This window comes from Xenopus laevis, chromosome 7L, assembly GCF_017654675.1.
Source record: "Xenopus laevis strain J_2021 chromosome 7L, Xenopus_laevis_v10.1, whole genome shotgun sequence".
Taxonomy (NCBI): domain Eukaryota; kingdom Metazoa; phylum Chordata; class Amphibia; order Anura; family Pipidae; genus Xenopus; species Xenopus laevis.
Window position 1 is genome coordinate 35,091,433 of NC_054383.1, and position 19,648 is coordinate 35,111,080.

At 40.1% G+C, this 19,648-nt stretch overlaps 1 protein-coding gene across 1 annotated transcript in view; it reads right to left on the reverse strand.

The window, feature by feature from the left end:
- pkd2l1.L (polycystic kidney disease 2-like 1 L homeolog) overlaps positions 1-11,718 on the reverse strand; it is a 30,681-nt gene extending 18,963 nt beyond the window's left edge. Inside the window, exons 1-2 of the mRNA XM_018225341.2 lie at positions 11,279-11,718; positions 4,013-4,126 (exon numbers count right to left, since the gene is read on the reverse strand). Coding sequence (XP_018080830.1) covers positions 4,013-4,126; positions 11,279-11,546 — 382 coding nt within the window. The 5' untranslated portion in view covers positions 11,547-11,718. The remainder of the gene's footprint in view (positions 1-4,012; positions 4,127-11,278) is intronic.
- Between the last annotated feature and the right edge of the window lie 7,930 nt (positions 11,719-19,648).

Here is a 19,648-nt window from a genome sequence, read left to right on the forward strand (position 1 = left end):
TTCCATTTTTGAGAGGAGGGACCTGCAGTTTCCCCATTGAATACAATAATGTCTGTGTTAAGCAGAAAAAGGGGAGTGATGTACATTGGTGTCCCCTCTTCTGCTGTTACCTCTCCCCTAACTTGGGCTAATTTAAGTTAGGAACTTCAGAGGACCACCCTGTCATTACCACCTGCCCTAACATAATATATTGCTTTTGGTGTAAATATTTATATATTCCACATCATAGTGTTCCTTTCATAGGGTTATCGACAAATGCACACAATGTTTGGACAGATCACATGTAACCATCAAAAATCAATTGGGATTTACGAGTACAGAAAATATGCAGTAGGTTAATGAATTATTATACAGTGTAAGTGTTTGTGCATTGCATATGGATCAGGACAAGCTGATAAAGTCCCATTTTAGCAGTTTAAAATGATCATTACAAAAGACAGCTAAGCAACCACGCACAGGCAATAAAGCAGGTGCTTTCCAAATACAATACAACTATACCTTGCAAACACATTTACATTGATAATGTTTGTTTTGAACTCTTTCTACAATGTAAAGTACTGTAAAGCTAGACTGAGTAAATATATAACCATGTAATTGCAGCTGTGGTAGTAGTTAGTCTACTGAATGAGAGATAGCTGGATTATACTGCTTCATGATATAGACAAACTAACAATTAATTCTCTCTCGCTGTGCTAAGGGATGTATTTGTTAGGGTAATGGAACCAGGTGCATTTCAAATTTTTCTTACCCAAGTTTTTTCCCCATTTGGCAGGCAGGCTAAAAATACTCAGAACAAAGACTCCCATAGGAATGAATGGGATGCTATCCCAAGTGTTTTTGCTCACTAAGCGTTAAATGCTCAGGTAAAAAATGAATGAAATATCTCAATGTGCCACTATCCTTATAGAAATGGCAGTTGCATTTTTTTTGCAATTTGCACCTTGCTTCTCTAACACTTGCTCCTGAAGCCTTTAAGCCTGGAGCACCACTGGGTTCTCTAAATACAAATGATACTTCCCATCTGCTGAGCACAGACTTTAGGGCTCATTTATGAGCAGCGAGGCCTGATTCAAACGAAAAGACATAATTCACCCTGAAGAAATTCACTGGAGAAAACAGTTGCTATAATGCTATTCTTGAACCGACAAATGTATTTTTTTAGCTGTAATATTAGTGAGGAGGAAGCCATCTCAGTGCATTGTGCCTGATCCTGATCTATCCAGCTATTGTTTTTCCCTTCCTATTGTATTATAGCACAACCCTATGTCATGTTTGCATTGCTAAAATTGCAGGATATCACGGGACCGCAAACACGACTTTCAGTCAGATATCGTTCGGGGAAGCCCGTCGGATAGCCTAACACACGGGCCGATAAGCTGCAGACTCAGTCTGTCGGCAGCTTTTATCGGCCCATATATGGGGGCCTTTAGGAATGTAATCAGGAAATGGAAGGTCACAGGCACAGTTGCTGTAAAACCCAGGTCTGGCAGGCCAAGAAAAATACAGGAGCGGCATATGAGGAGGGTTGTGAGAATGGTTACAGACAATCCAAAGATCACCTCCAAAGACCTGCAGATGGTGTATCTGTGTAAGAAACCTACCCTGGTGGTCTAGTGGGCAGCAGGGTCCACGCCGTGTCCTTGGCGTGGACGCCCGCTGCGCCGCTCCTGTTTTCTTCACGCCGGCGCTGGTCACTTAGGGAGCGTGCGTGCGCCTCGACGGCTCTTAAAGGCGCAGGCGCGCTGGCGTGGTGACGTCAGCGCGCAATTGGCGCCAAATTCAAAAGTTTAAATAGCCCATTTTCATTACTGGACCTTGCCCGTTATAGGATTTGTTCCTGGTGCTATTAGCTTTGCTATTTTGCTTGATTATTGTTCCTGATTACCTGTTTTGACCCCTGCCTGGCTTTTGACGACTCTACGCTCTGTATCCTGACTCCTTGCCTGTTATCCGACTCTGATCTTGCTTAACCCTTTGATTGACTACCTGGTTTGACCCTTGCCTGCCTGACTACGTTTGTTCTCTGCCTGCCCCGACCCGGCCTGATCTGACTACTCTCTTGCTGAACGCCTTGTACTTCGACCTTCCGTCCAAAGACTTTGCTCTACAGTCGTGCCCCTCTGCCTATCCAGAACCCTCTCCTTGCACCTCTCGTTTTAGTCCAGGTGGCATCCAAGTAAGCCGAGGGCTCTTCCCGAGGCCCAAAGGCGGTCACACTACTGGTGAAGCACGAGCCGAGACCAGGGTGCCTGGTGTTTGTTCTGGTGTTGGGTGCCGACCGTGACAATCTGTACATCGTTCTACAATTCAGAGCAATTTGCACAAAGAACATCTGTTTGGCAGGGTGATGAGAAAGAAGCCCTTTCTGCAGTCACGCCACAAACACAGTCGCTTGTAGTATGCTCATTTAGACGAACCACAGTCATTTTGGAACAAAGTGCTTTGGACTGATGAGACAAAAATTGAGTTAACAAAAACAAAACAAAAAGTGCTTTGCATGGCAGAAGAAGAACACCGCATTCCAAGAAAAACATCTGCTACCTACTGTCATATTTGGTGGAGGTTCCATCATGCGGTGGGCCTGTGTGGCTAGTTCAGGGACTGAGGCCCAAGTCAAGGGTCGGGTGAATTCCACCCAATATCAACTAATTCTTCAGGATAATGTTCAACAATCAGTCACAAAGTTGAAGTTACGCAGGGGTTGAATATTCCAACAAGACAATGACTCTAATCACACTTTGAAATCTACAAAGGCATTTATGCAGAGGGAGAAGTTCAATATTCTGGAATGATTTGAAGCAGGCTGTCCATGCTCGGCAGACATCAAATTTAACTGAATTGGAGAAGTTTTGTATGGACCAATGGTCGAAAATGCCGCCATCCAGAATCCAGACATTCATCAAAGGTTATAGGAGGCGTCTAGAGGCTGTTACATTTGGAAAAGGAGGCTCAACTAAGTATTGATGTAATATCTCTGTTGGGGTGTCCAAATTTATGCACCTGTCTAATTTGGTTATGATGCATATTGCATATTTTCTGTTAATCCAATAAACTTAATGTCACTTCTGAAATACTACTGTTTCCATAAGGCATGTTATATATCAAAAGGAAGTTGCTACTTTGAAAGCTCAGCCAATGATAAACAAAACTCCAAAGAATTAAGAAGGTTTCCCAAACTTTTTCATATGACTGCATTTTCATACACCTCATAGTATTACAAACTATGCTTAGAAAGGTACATTTTAGGCTTTGTGTTAGTCTCCCACAAATGGAACATGGCTATTCCTGTGTAGATTGTTTATGAGCTTGATGATACATGAAGCATAATGAAAATAAAGTTTTCATGTAGTTGTAATTTGTGTTGCTAAAATTAGTAGCAACTGCCTGAATTCCATACACGTGGGGGCTGATTTATCAACAGTTTCATTTTCGTGGTTTTTGAAACCACGACTAAACTCTCAAACGCTAAAATTACAAATGTCATGAGATCTATTAAAAAAAATCTGAATAAAAAGAGTACAAACGGAAAATTACACTGAACTGTGCGATAAAAAATCCAAAAAAATCCATATGTAAACCTCTAAACGTCTTAACTGATTTAGAGTGGTCCATTAGGATCAGTGCAGCTCCCAGTCGGGCTCATTCATAAAGACTGGGCAAATTTGCTCCTGGGCTACTGCCCCATTACCTGATTGGTTGCTACCCATGGCAACCAATCAGGTAATGGCTTTCAGTGTTCACCGTGAAGCTGACTGAAAAAAGCTAATCACTGATTGGTTGCTATGGGTTACTGCCCAGGTGCAATTTTTCCCAGTGTTTATAAATGAGTCCCAGAGACTTTTGTTGGACCAGGACAACTTCTACCTGGCGAAGTTTTGTATAAGAGGTTTTCTTGGTTTTTACGCTTCATAAATCTCACATTTTAAGAGGTTTTAAAAATGTGTGGAGATGTGTGAAAAAAAAAAACGGAATTTGATTGTTAGTGATTGGGCCCTAAAGTAAAAGTACTTACAAAGACAGATGTCCACCAAGAAGATGATATACACAAGAAGCTCTCTCAGCGTGGTCTTAATATAAAGCTCCCGGTTTTCTGCTGTATTCTCTGTCAAAGTTGTTCCCCACAGTCCTGTCAAATAGAAGATTGTGAATGATCTGTTCTAGTATCTAATCACTAATTACTTTACCAGAAGTATGTTGGTTAGAGGGTTTCTGTGTATTATAATAATAATAACAAGGAAGGGCTTCATTGTTTAGGCAGTTCCACACTGAGATCCGTTTTGATCAGTGTCTTCCAACTTATTAGAACATAATATAACTAGACAACACCACATTCCAAAACAATCTGCAGGAAGGTACCCACCATGTTAAAGCATTTTAAAAAAAGCATTTAAAAGCTGTTGCTATGTTTTAGTTATCCCATGGCACATGGTATGGGATCCGGGATCCGGATCCAGAAACCCGTTATCCAGAAATCTCCAAATTACAGGCAGGCTATCTCCCATGCTAATCCATTTAACCAAATATGTTTTTTTAAATGACTTCCCTTTTTCTGTGTAATAATAAAACAGTAGCTTGTACTTGATCCCAACTAAGATATAATTAATCCTTATTGGAGGTGAAACAATCCTATTGGGTTTATTTAATTTAAATAGATTTTTTTTAGTAGACCATGGGGCAGATTTATCAAGGGTCGAAGTGAATTCGAGGGAATTTTCAAAGTAAAAAAATTTGAAGTATTTTTTTTGGATACTTCGACCACCGAATAGGAAACTTCGACTTCGAATATTCGACCATTCAATACTTCGCCAAATTAAACCTGCCTTAGTGCTATGTTATCCTATGGGGACCTTCTAGAGCAATTTTCTAAGTTTTTTTAAGTCGAAGAAAAAACGTTCGATCGATAGCTGAAATCCTTCGTATCGTTCGATTTTACTTTGACCACAGCATACCCAAATTCGCTGAAAAAACTTCAAATTCGATATTCAAAGTATTTTAATTCGATGGTCGAATTTCGAAGTATTTTTATCTTCAAAATTCGACCCTTGATAAATCTGCTCCCTAAAGTTTGAAGATCAGAATTACAGAAAGACCCCTCATGCAGAAAACCACAGGTCCTGAGCGTTCTGCATAACAGGTCCCATACCTGTACCATGTGGTATATTCAATGTAGAAATGTATTTGAGAATGTAACGTAGCAAGTGCCACATACCCTGGGTCCATGAGGTTGATTCCTTCTATCATTTATAAGGCAATTGTGCTGTGAAAATAACATTTTCTGTGTCAGCAAAAGTCTCAGATGCTGTTGGCAGTACAACTTTTGTATCAAGTATAAGGTATCCTTTATTGTTACAGATAAAAAGAAAATACTTTTGAAAAATTTTGATTATTTGATTATAATGGAGTCTATGGGAGACGGCCTTTCCGTTATTCAGAGATTTCTGGGTAACGGGTTTCTGGATAACAGAGCCCATATCTATAATAAATATGCATGAATACAGTGCAACAACTTTAAATCAGTCCAAATAGTTGCTTGCTTGATCAAGCCCTCGGGTGTTCTTGGCGGGGATCAGAGTTGCCAAAAAAAACATAAATTATTGCAAATAACAAGAGGTAACAACAATAAAACAAAAGGACTGAGAACTGGCATGACTTCACAATACAACAAAGGCAATTAACATAGAATAAGCTGAACATTTATGCAGCCATCATGCTTGCATCAAGGTTACAGCGTTCTCAGAAACATAAACAACACGAACCGCAGTAGTAATGATCCTTAATGACCTTTACCGCTGCTTGAGACTCTTACTTTTTATTTCAAATTGATTCTTGATGTCACCGTTAATGGAAGGCATATAAAACCTGTGCCCTTCACAGGGAAGAGCAGTTAAAAGAAGCAGCTGTTTTAAGTAAGCAAGAGAAGCTTATATATTCCATTGTTTATATACCTGAGCATATTTAATGCATATTAATTATCCAGATTTAAAATCATATACAATCAGGAACATAAAAATAGAGGCAGCAGACCCCTTATTGAGCCTACCGCTCAGTCAGTTAACTAAAGGGTTTGTACGTCACTTTAATCAATGTTTTATTAGGTTATCATAACAAGAAATGTGTACTTCCACGGGTCAAACAGATACCATACAAGAGGCCATACATACAGTATGAATAGCCACCTTTCTATTTTTCTGTTCTTTCTGGTCGACTGCCCTAATTATCAGAACAGCAGTAAGTGAAGAGGAGTTGTGGCTTCTCTTCACTTCCTATAGGCTACCAATGAAAATTTCAGGACAGTTACCTCTTCTAGGAATATAGTATTTTCCATCTAAACAGCTCACTAACTTGCAATACATGCCCTGATGGATGGGCAGTATGGTAATAAGTGGCCAAACTGCCCAACCAAAATTGGTCAGCTTAAAGGTATGGGCATCCTGTAAATCTGAACTTTCTGGATAATGGGTTTCCGGATAACAGATCCCATACCTAGTAGGGATGCACTGAATCCCCGAATACTTCACCAAAGATTCGGCTGAATATCGAACCAAATCTGAAACCGTTATTGCTTCCTCGTTTTGTGACAAAAAGTCACGCGATTTCCCTCCCTGGCCCTAATTTGCATATGCAAATTCCAATTTGGTTCGGCCTGGCAGAAGGATTCGGTCGAATCCGAATCCTGGCCGAATCCCGAACCAAATCCTGGATTTGGTGCATCCCTAATACCTAGGAAGGCTGGCCCTTTTTCATAGTAATATCTAATCATCATTATTCCTGTGATGCTGGGCAGTTTGCTAGAGAATTCTAATTGCAGTGTCCAGGCCCTGCCAAAAGTGCACTTTTTTCAGGCCATCCTCACAGAAATAGATGGATCAATGAGCAGCGCCGGCAAATCTGCCCAAAAGTAATTTTACAAGAGCCCTAGGAGAGACTACATACAATACAGGTGAAATGGATGTTGTTTCAATGCAATATTACTTCATCTGCCCTTAGCAAATAGCCAGACAATAATATTTATGAATGGCACCATACAAAGACAAGTGTCTAGCCACAGTGCACATACTCTATGTCTCAAGGAAAATAACATAAGCAGCATGTTGTATGCGGGGTAGAAATGCTGTTGAAAAACCGCAGCTTCCAGTATTCTGTGCCTGGAGATGCTATACTGAGGATGTTGGGAATAGTAGCTGGAGATTCTAGGCTGGTGTATCTCATTAAATTAACATTTTCTCCATAGACCCCCTCTTTAATTAGCAACTACACCCTGAATTGTAACCCTTTCTCCTCCTCACAAATTGCTTTTTATCATTCCAGAAACCACAAGTTTTTATGTGCTTCATCCCCTCTCTGCCCCTTTTCATTAGACATTTTTGGAACCTCCAAGCCATCAAATAATCAATGATTGAAACCCATCTTTTGATTGAAGCCTTTAACTATGTGAATCTGTTCTGGTAAGTGTTTTGTGTGTATATGCAAATTATTATGGCTTAGGCTTGCCTCCCCTTGTGTGCAGGAGACTTTGGTGCTATATAAAATAATAAAAAAAACAATTATAATACATTTTTTATAGTACAGCCAGTCACTAGTGGGGTTGGGACATTGTGGGGAGGTTGAAAAGGGGATGGTGTGAGGCAAATACGGCCCACCACCCACCTGCTACCTACCTGCCTGACCCAAACATTACTAATCTGTACCTATGATCTTAGTGCAGCTCATAAATGCACAACAGAGCCTGCTCTGGCTCTCTTATGTCTGGCATATCTTCGCACTCCTGCCATGAATGACACTTAAGTTAGGACACCCAAGTGGTGCCCAGGGAGTATGCAGGGCTGCCAGGCCTTGCCAGTTCATACAAGTAGAAACCATGCTTTGCATTCCATTTTTGCGAGGCTGTGGACACACAGGCTTTTTGCCTGTTTTTGCACCTTGCTTTGTAAATTCAACTAGGTCAGTGATCCCCAACCATTGGCTTGTGGGCTCCATGTTGCTCACCAATCCCTGGGATGTTGCTCTCATGAGGCATGTTTCTCTCAGTGGCCACAAAGCAGTTGTTTCTTTTTGAATTCCAGGCTTGGAGGCAAGTTTTGGTTGCATAAAAACAGGTGTATTGCCAAACAGAGACTCCTGTAGGCTCTCATTCCACATAGGGACTTCCAATAGCCAATCACAGCTTATTTGGCACCTCAGGGACCTTTTTCATGCGTTTGTTGTTCCCTAACTCATTTTACATTTGAATATGCCTCATGGGTAAAAAGGGTTGGGGACACCTGATCTATGTCAAGATTGGTTTACTAACTCCTTCCTGTCTGCCTGTAAAGTTGGTCAAAAAAGGCACATTCATTACCTAACACATTTTACAAGGAGTCTTTTACACCTCCTAAAATATATAATTGGTGCCATGGGTCCTAGCTTCATTCTAGAATACAGGGTATTCTAAAATAAAGAACACCTGCAGAAGTTGGAGAAGGTTAAATGTTACCTATAAAGCTCACATATAAACACATAAAAAAATAGGTGCATTTGACCCCGTCCACCATATTTCTTCTTTGGCAATATCAGAAGTGCCCCAAAAGTGACCAAGGATTATAGCAGAGACCAGTTGCAGATCAGCTTGTCAGCCATTAGACATGAACTGTTAGGGTGCCCATAAATGTAGTTCTGTGAGCCTTTACTGCCTAAAATGCACTATATCTATTGGCCTCATAGCAATTCCATCTGATATCAGCTGATGCTAATGCCTTCCATCATCATGAGCTGGAATCATGGGTAGAGCCAACAGTGACAAAAAACAGTATAAACCGTATAAAAAAAAAATCATACATGATGGGTCATGACCAAACCACTAGGAAAGCACAGCAGAAAACAACTAAACTAAATTTTTAATATGCTGTACATATATCAACCCTGAATCAAACGGCATTGTTTTAGACATACTGATTCCTGATTATAAGGTTTCTGTTTTACATTTAATAGACAATTTTACCATGAAAGTGCTATAGCCATTGTATCCTGTGCACTACGACAAATTATACTCTTTAAGTAAAAATTGGTTTACAAAAGGCAATTATGTTGGTTTCTGGAACACTGGCTTCTTTGTGTAATTAATTACACTACACATAATATATTACTGGGTGGGTCTAATCCACTTGGGCATCAAAAAAGCATTACCAGACAGTCCCATGTGAGCCTCAGTTTCTGGTCTTGGGCCAGTAGCCTGTGGAACTATATAAATGCCCAAGCAAAGAATCAGCATATTTTGTAATGGTAAATAAATCACTCAGAATTCATGACACACGCATAGGAATACATAGGAATAGCTACAGAGCTGAATTAGGCCAGGGCAAAAAGAACCTTTCTCTTGGGCCTTCAATTTAATATGAGGCCTTTTGAAGAGTGCAGTAGGATTATTTGGACTTCATGTGTTTTCCTGTGAAGCAAACAAATATTTAAAGGTGCAGTATGTAAGATGCTGCACCCTCAGCCAGTGATACAGTATATGCTTGTTATGTGCCAATCGTTCTTTGTTTTGTACCCACCACTGCATTATGCAGTGGATTAACTCTGCTTTGGTAATCTAATTATCAACTTCAGAAGGACCAAACATGGGGGCAAATTCACTATGCGCCGAAGCACCTAACACTAGCGTCAATTCGCTAGCGTTGGGCATTTTCGTTACTTCGCAAATTCACTAATGGACGCTGGCGTAACTTCGCTAGTGCAACTTTGCACCCTTACGCCTGGCGAATTTGCGCAACGGACGTAACTACACAAATTCACTAACACACACATTGTTCTGAACGCTACCTTTTATGCTAGACTTCCTTCGCCACCTCAGACCAGGCGAAGCACAATAGAGTAGATAGGGATTTCTTCAAAAAAAGTTACAATTTTTTCTAAGTCCCAAAAAACGCTGGCTTTTTTTCTATATTATGGGTGATAGGCTGAAAAAGAACGAAAAAAATTTTGGGGCTCCCCTCCTTCCCCCCTACATTTCCTAACTCATGGCAACTTAACTATACAGTGGGCACATGTGTAGGGCAAAATAAAAATTTTATTTGATGTTTTGAAGGTTTCCCAGGCATTTTTAGTGCTGCTACATATTCCTCCATTGAAATTTGAATTTCGCGCCGTATGCAAATTAACCATTGCTAGCGTAACTTCATTTCGCTTAGCGAATCAAAGCTAGCGCAACTTCGCAACCTTATGCTACCCCTGAGCTCAACTTCGGATTTAAGAGAATTTGCGAAGTGCGGCGAAGTTACGCCTGGCGCAACTACGAATCTTAGTGAATGTCCCACATGGAGTAGATGCAGTTTCCCTGTTTTGCTCAAGAAACTTCAAAAAACAAAATTTTTTTGTTTGTATGTTCGGCACAAGCATTGCACTCGTGTTGCACAAAGGGGTATACTAACACTTTAATTCACCTCTGGGTGTCTGCTTTTTAAATATAGGCCATACCGGGGTCTTAAAGAGGGGACTAAGAACCACATTTCAATACTATACACAATACTATACACAATACTGCATGTCATGAATCAGTCGCAATGTTTTGTGAACTACTGTAGATTCCTCTTTGGCATGTGTTCAAGGTAGGCTGCAATTTTAGGAATACACTGAAGTTAAAATGTGTGCATAATAGATTGTTTTTACACACACAGCAAAAAATCATTGGGAACATTGATTGCCATGTAAAAAAAAAGAGCCTTGACTTTGAGATTTCTTGAGTGAGGCCCTCCACGTGTACTAAATGCACGTGCACACTATTACTCTGTGCTCAAGCAGTGGTGTTTTGCACACTTTTCCCTGAAAACTGCCCTAGTGAAACCACATGGGGAAGCAGGCCTGACTAGTGCCCTTATCTCATGTGACACAGGGGGTGCTGAAAGTGGTAATAAGAAGCAGTCATGGTAGTAAGAAGAGTTAATAAAACTTCTGTTTTTCCCCAGCCTTTAGTTTGCCTTCAATCAATATCCGGGATAAAATAGATAAATATTTATTATAGAAATAAGGAACACAAATTTTCATTCATCTGTTATGTATTTGCTAATATTATATGGGCACTGTATACCTGGTACCAACCACATAGTCTTTTTTTTTACAGATTGATACCTAATAGATGGAGTCATGTTGTTTATAGTAGAATAAGAATTGAAACAATCTGAAATATATTAGGTCATTTGTAATAAAATCGATTATTATAAATCCCTTAAATCCCAGTTTGTAGCTTTAACCCTGTTCAGCCCCTTGGTATCAGCTTGGTACTAAATAAGTGTAATTCTCTTACCTCTTATTCCTTTAACAATATACATACAGAACTGGGAACAGGGGTTTCTTTTGTGTTTCTTCTCTTGGTAGGGTGGGGGGTCCCCCAGGTGCTCCAGGTTGTCATACGGATTCTCCAAAACAGTTTTGGGATTGTAAATGGCTTTAATCTTCAGAGATGGAGAACCATCAAATGCAGGGTTATCCCAAGCTCTTTTCCCTAAATTATCCATTTCTTGCTCTTCGCTGAAGTGGTTTTCAGTCCTGGCTCTCAGTTTAGCAGGGTTCATTATAGCCTTGAAATGTACCTGTTTGCTGGGCTGCACTGATAACTTTAATATAGGCTTGATTCCTACCCAGCAGGATATGCACTGTCACTTCTCACTGTTAGAGATGGGAGTGTACTTGTCTTTATATAGTGCCATTCAAATTTGCTTTTGTCTCAGGACAGAAGAGCCAATAGTGAAGGACAGGTTGCCTGTAATTGCTGTTAACACACTGACGGCAATGAAACCCATTTTACCCATTAGGCTTAATTAATGAGTTCTGAAGAATAGAAGGCAGTGCTGTTATGTATTTATACAAACACGATTTATAAATGTGTTTGTTTTCATCTTAAATTGAATAAATGTGTACAATGCTACAAATAACTCTACATTTTAAAAGGTGGAAGCAATTCAATTTGAAATATTTCTTTTTATTTTCAATGTTTATGAAGCTGTCATTAAAGAAATACTGGTGTGGTTAGGTTACCATAGAGTGCAAGCATTTCAGGGAAAGTGACGGCACTGAGTGGGCTACAGGGACCTCTGCTTGCAATGAAGCTATTAATTTCACAGCTGATGAGTGGTGTCGTCCCAAAATGCTGTTTGTAGCTTTACAAAAACACAGGCATAAAGCCATAGGTGGAGTTGCCTTTTCATGTCCAAGGGGAGGCTAAAGGGTAAAACCAAACCTTATTTGTGATTTCTTTATAACAAGAACTTGTGTGTGTGTGTGCGTGCGTGTGTGTACAAATATGTGTGTGTGTGTGTGTGTACAAATACAGTATGTGTGTACAGGTATGGGATCGATTATCTGGAAACCTGTTATCCAGAAAGCTCCATATTACAGAAAGACTCTCATAGACTCAATTGTATCCAATAAGATTTTTACAAATGATTCCCTTTTTCTCTGTAATAATAAAACAGTACCTTGTACTTGGTCAAAACTAAGATATAATTAATCCTCATTGGAAGCAAAACCAGCCTATTGGGTTTATAAAGGGGCCCATTTACTTAGTTTGAGTGAAGGAATAGAATAAATAAAACTTCGAATTTCGAATGTTTTTTTTTGGCTACTTGACCATCAAGTGGGCTACTTCGACCTTCGACTACGACTTCGAATCGAAGGATTCGAACTAAAAATAGTTAGACTATTCGACCATTCGATAGTAGAAGTACTATCTCTTTAAAAAAAAAACTTCGACCCCCTAGTTCGCCACCTAAAACCTACCGAAGTCAATGTTAGCTATGGGGAAGGTCCCCATAGGCTTTCTAAGCTTTTTTGGGTCGAAGAAAAATTGTTCGATCGATCGAACGAACAATTTTTGCGGTAAATCCTTCGACTTCGATATTCGAAGTTGAAGGATTTCCATTCGGCAGTCGAATATCGAGGGTTAATTAACCCTTGATATTCGAGCATAAGTAAATTTGCCGCTTAATGTTTACATGATTTTATAGTAAACTTGAGGTATGAAAATCCACATAAGGAAAGATCCCCTATCTGGAAACCCCCAGTTTCCGAGCATTCTAAATATCTGGTCCCATACCTGTACTGTTTTATTATAAGGAAAAATAAAATAATTTTTAAAAATGTAATTTATTGAGTCTATGGGAGATGGCCATCCTGTAATTGTGAGCTTTCTGCATAACAGATTTCCAGATAATGGATCCCATACCTGTAAAGTCAGTGCAACTTTTGTAAATTTTTAATTTTATAAATTTGGATTATTTGGATAGAATGGAGCCTATAATTTGGAGCTTTCTGAAAAATGGGTTTCCAGATAACAGATCCCATAGCTGTACAGTGTACTTGATCCTAACTCAGATATAAATAATCCTTACTGGAGGCAAAGCAATGTAATTGGGTTTATTTATTGTTTAACTGATTTATTTTAGTAGACTTAAATTACGGCGATCCAATTTACGGAAAGATCCCTTATCTGGAATACCCAGGTTCCAAGCACTCTGGATAACAGGGTCCATACCTGTACTATTCTAGTAACCATAACAACCAATGCATAGTGACATATCTGGAAATTACTGGGCCCTCCACATAATAATTTTAGGGCCTCTTAAAATTATAATAAGACAGTTTTCATAGACGTATATTTAAACTGCTTATCAGTCAGTGCCCAAGTAACCCCTCTATACTTCTTGGGCCCCACAGCAGTTACAGGATCTCTTTCTTCTATATTCATGCCCCTGCTAATCAGATGTTTGCTTCCAAACAGCAATATGCTACAACACATACATGCTACTTGGTTGATAGGGGTTATTATACACCTTATAATACACAAAAGCCATGAATATCTTGTAAATTATATCCTTATAAACGGTGAGTTCTGATGTCATCAGTTATAAACGGTGAGTTCTGATGTCATTTCTGTCACATGACTCACTGAAACTTGTGTATTATAATTAATAAAGTACCCCCAGTTGCAAAATATGAGGATATTAGAAGTTACCTCGGAGTTCCATGACCTTCGGCCTCAAGTTTTTATATGGTCATGAAACTCCTCGGTGACTTATAATATCCTTATATTTTACAAGAGGGGGTACTTTATTCACTATATTATTTATTGCATTAACCCCTAAGGTTGCCATATACCCCAGGACAAAAATTCTGGTCTGCAGTTGCTCCTACATGCAAGTGTCAGGAACATTGGCAAGAGCCACAAATTATTGCATGGCCAAATCATAAAAATATCTTATGCCTACGCCTGGCGTGGCCTAAAATGTTTTTTCTCAGATAAAGGATTCATGATTTATTTTGTGACTCAGCTATAAAACATGGCAGGACTGCTGTTATTTCATTCTGTCACACACATAACATCACCCATTGTTCCCCTGCCGTGTACAAACAACGTTTTCTTCTTTTTATTTTTTACACAGTGCCAACTTGTGTTTGATAGAAATGACGTCTGTGTATTGTAGCCTTCCGCTAAATGTCTATAAATTAATGAGCACATAAACAAAGACTTTGGGAAGGTTAGTAGCCTTAGAGGAGGCTTGGGGTTTTATGAAATGAATGTTGATGTTCTAATTTCCTTACCCAACCTAACCACAAATTGAACGTAGATTATTTGGAGAAATATGAGCCTGCACTATTTAAGCATTAGTTGATCCGGGCTGTTGTTTTATTACTACAATGTTACTAATTTTAATTCTGTAAATAATGCTGCCAATGTCAAAGCTCCTTCTCTGTGACCTTGGAGTCTACTGTGTTTGCTTGTTTTCAGGAACAAAAATGTTTCTTCTCTTCCATTAATGGGATGACTGGAAGTATCTGCCACTTTCCTGTTATTGTGATCTGATGTTTGCTTGTGAGCTCTTGCTTACTATATAAATTAACAGAGGATCACATGGGAAGTTTTAGAATTGGACAGATAAAATTTCATTGTGGCATGTGATGTGACTTATAATACAATGATTATCTTGTAATTCTAGAATTATTGCAGCCAGGCTCAGAACAGCAATCTGTGGGTTCTGGCAAATGCCAGAGGGGCTGCTGTAAGATGCAATAGACAGTCGCTATTTTCACAAATAATCACAAATATTGATGCAACCTGCTACGGGGAGCAGTGTGTGGATGCTGGGTTTTCATTTGAAGGGGTTGAACTTGATGGACTTTGTCTTTTTTCAACCTGATTTAACTATGTAACTATGTAACTTAGAATCAATGTATAATGATATCATTTGTGTTGCTTAACTCATTTAACCTTGTACTAGAGAGAGAACATAGTCAGTAGCAATGGGACTTTGTCGTAGTGTAGCATCACATAGCAACCAATCCTAGATTTTCTTCTACAGTAGCAGACTACTTAAAACTTTGTTTTTGTACTCTCTATAGACCTCATTTACAAATGCAAGTGGTGGTGTGCTAAAACAGAAATTAATTTTTGCACATACCAACAGCATTCACAAAAGGAGAGCACCAATACCAACACATTGATTTTGGAGAAGCCTAAAATCAGTGGCTACCAGGGGAGCAGCAGTGAGACTGGACCACCCACCCCAATAGGGCCCACTGGAGACACTACATGGAGGTTTGGGCCTGTTTTCCTCCCCACCTGGGACATGTGCCACTCATGACTGGGGGCAGACTGGGGTGGTGCTGGGGGCTGGTCTTGCATTCAGGGCCCATGGTCCCCTTGTTACTCCACTGTTTGGAATTATCACCAGCCTGGAGGTGGGATTTTTAGGGTCAGGACACACAGGCAGATTTGGTGAGATTAGTTTCTTCTTCGGTGCGACCAACCCCCCCGAACTGCCTCCCCTGCCTTCTCACCAGCTAAAATATAAATCGCCAGCAAGATGGCACTCAGATCGATTCATTTTCCGAAGTCGCCTGAAGTTGCCTGGGCCGAAAGACTTTTCTTCCCGAATCTGCCTGTGTTCCCTGACCCTTAGCAGAATTCAAAAATGTTTTCAAGATTTATTATACTGCGAAGTCCGAATCCAAAAATCAGCCATCTCAAACCTGCCAAGGTTATGCAGAAGTCAATGGCAGATGACACTTTTACAATTTCAAGATATTGTGATGGTTTCGTCCGATAATACGAAAAATTTTGGGTGATAAACCGGAAAAATTGAGCGATTAGGGTAACAAATACCAAAATTTGTAAGTTTGGAGTTTTCCTTCGATTTTATAGTTTTTTCTCAAACTAACTTTTTGGAGTTATTTTATTGATGAATAAGATAAAATCGTGGATGGGAGTTTGGTCGAGCTTGGTTTAATAAAATGATGAGATAGATTTCAGTTTTAGTAAATAACCCCCTTAATTTAATTCTCTCTTAGTCTTACTGACTAAATTTGATTTAGATAAATAAATAGGTTTTTTCTCCTTACAGTAATGCTTTGTAACCACTATTCTGCAGAGCTAGGGTTCTTACCATGTTTCCATTCATTTTATAATTGGTTCTTTGTTTGCAGGACATAAATTAGCCTTTCTAACGCAAATACAGATGTTACATCTATTAATTTAGCAACGTAGTAGATTTTTTAGTTGCAAACATATGCACTCTCCAAATGCACATATCCCATGGCAGATCACCAAGTACAATGATTTAAAATCAAAAAGTAATTTATCTATGGCAAATGCTCACAAAGTAAACTTAAGAACTGTTCTGACTGGTGTAGCTCATAAGTAGCCAGTTGAGAAGTCAGAAATGTACGTATTGGTGACCACCATTGAAGCAAAAATTTTTAAAATATAGTTATATTTATAGGCATGCCCGGATTTGTGGAGAGGCCACCAAGGCCTGGGCCTAGGGCGGCAGGATTTTAGGGGGTGGCATGCTGCCTAACCACACCCACATTGGTTCAGAAACACTGGGGATGCCCAGGTGATATGATAGTTTTTTAAATTTCCTGTGTGCCAATCCCCATTGCTGTGGACCTCATGATGAAAATTTGAGCGAATAAAACGGAGGGGACGGGGGTGACGAACGACAGTGTGCCTGGGGGCGCCGGCGATGTAAATCCGGCCCTGTTATAGGTAAAAACAATTGTCTTTCACAGTTCCTAGCTATAGCTTCCCTTCACCACCAATTTCCCTTCCTTCCCTGCCCTCCTCCACTAATGTGTGCTGAGCTCCCCATCATTGTTACTCTCATTTGCAAATTCCAGCTCAATAACTCTTCTGTTTCCCACAAGTTTCACTGTCTGCTCTGCATCCCTCCCTAGATGTGTGTCTAGCTTCCCCACCAGAAACCACCCACCTCCACTCCCCAACACTGAGAAAGGACCAGCTCTCTCATCAGATTATTCACTGTTATGCATGACTTCTAGCACAATCCCCCTCTCCCCACAAGTGCTACCCCAGAAGTTTATACTACTTGTTCTTTTGCCCTGCCCAAATATACAACCAGCCCCACCACCAGCAACTTGCTGATGACTCCCAGCTTCTTTACTCTAAAGCACAACTCCCAGCTCCTTCACTAGGGCCTGCACTGCCACATATACATGGTGGACATACAACCAACGTCTCTCCCACTTCATGCAATAAATGTGAGACATACTCTGCCTGCCCTATGCTCCCTGTGTGTGCCATACTCTGCCTGCCCCATGCTTCCTTGGTGTACCCTACACTACTTGTGGGACAGGAGCCTGGTAGGGATTGTTATGGGGGTTTGTTAGCATTTTTAAATTGTTGTTAGGTGCCTCTAAAGTGTTTAATAATGTGCTGGGGAGGGGGTTGCTGTGTTATCCATGGGGGAGGATGAGGCATATCTATTTAAGGGTATGTTTTAATATGACTTACATTTTTCACATATATATGAGTGATAAATGATTTCCCTGCAGTGAGCACCAACCATTTGGTTTTTTGGTGTGCTACCACCATTAATGTCGATATGGTCTTATAAGTTTTTTTGTGGTAACATGGGTGTGGTTTAAAGTGTGTGTGGTTTAAAAACAGGGAGTGTTCAACATTGGCTTCCATTACCTACCCTCCACCACATACACCAGAAAAATTGCGTCCCTCTGTATCACAGAATTTGGACTAGTGTGTATCTTTTCGGCTCAAAAACAGTTCTTGGGAATTTCACATTAGATGAATGAGAGGTGACAAGGGGAGGTTTTGGATACTACTCCCCTGGCTAAGTACAATCATGAGAAAAATCCCCATTCAACCTTAGGGCTATGGCACACAGGAATTTCTAACATTGCTTCCCTCAAGTGGAGCAGTCAAACTGTCCCTTTCCAATTACCCTAAAGCTGTTTTTTCCAACAGTGTATTTCAGCTAGTATAGAATAGCACAAACTAAAGTGGACAAAAAGCCTATGTTCACAGCCCTAAGTTGTATGTCTCACATATCCTTTATCCCAACCATTTGGTTTGTACAGTCTTGTTTGTATTTTCTGGAAAAATCCACCTTGTGTGCGCAATGAGAGGGAGATGTCACCCAGTGGCGTAATTAGTCTGTGCCAGGCCCCCCTGCAAAAAAATCTTTGGAGGGGCCCTACCTGGCCAACCACCTGTCCACACCCAGCAATTCACATGCCCAATACCTTCCCCCATCTGCGTTACCTGCCCAACCGCGTCTCCTCTTCTCTGCCCATTGGTAGAAGAGCAGCTAGAGGGGGATTTCATTACAACTCTTTAGGAAGCAGGTCCCCCCATACCCGTCCCCCAGGTTTCCCCTATGACCTCTTCAATTACACCAGTGATCTCTTTTCTCTCACCTTTCATACAGGATGGATGCTGGATGGATCAGTCATGTGTGCTGTAGGCTTAAGGCCAGTGTTACACTTGATGCTTTCACTTGGCGTATCTATGGCAGCAGAGAAAAGCCCAATCCGCTCCTGTCCAAGAGATGAATTGTGGCATGAAAATGCATGAGTTACCACAAAAATCTTTGCTGACAGGTTGATCCCTTTCCTGTCATTGCATATACAAGGTGGGGCAACAGGAGTGGGATCAACACTGACAAAGGGTTACTACATTCACTGTATCACATCATCATGTTATCATGTGTGACCCCTTAAATCCAGAAGAATCTAAAACAATACATTGACTTGTATTTTCCTTAACAACCCTCCACAGTCTACTTGTTGTCACTCAGACATTTGTCAAATATTTCTTCTTTTCTTGCTTGCTTTTATTTGTTTATTTGTACCCTATATCAGTTCCAGATGTATTAGGCTTAATCTTGTCATCATCAGCACCATGCCATACAAGTGATTTACTGCATGTGATCTTATTCATACGCCCTCTTTACAAGCCAATCTACTTGTGTCTCTATGGCTATCTACAAACAACACATGAAAGGCACTGTCTGAGCACAAAACCGATATTCATTGCTCCCCATTGTGCAATTGTTATCTTTCAGTAACACGAGCGCTCCTGAACACTCATCAATGGCCACTGTCTAAACAAAGCTGTGTGCGGAAGTACCACCATGATGCAAACTTTTTTTTTTTCATCTCCAAGCCTGAAAATGAGTGTGTGTATATATATATATATATATATATATATATATATATATATATATATATATATATATATGCTACAAAACCAAACTGCACTCACAGAACTTGTGCAAAATAAAAAATTGTTTTATTCAGAGTGGAGGGGCCGAAACATTGAATAAAATAATTTTTTATTTTGCACAAGTCCTCTGTTAGT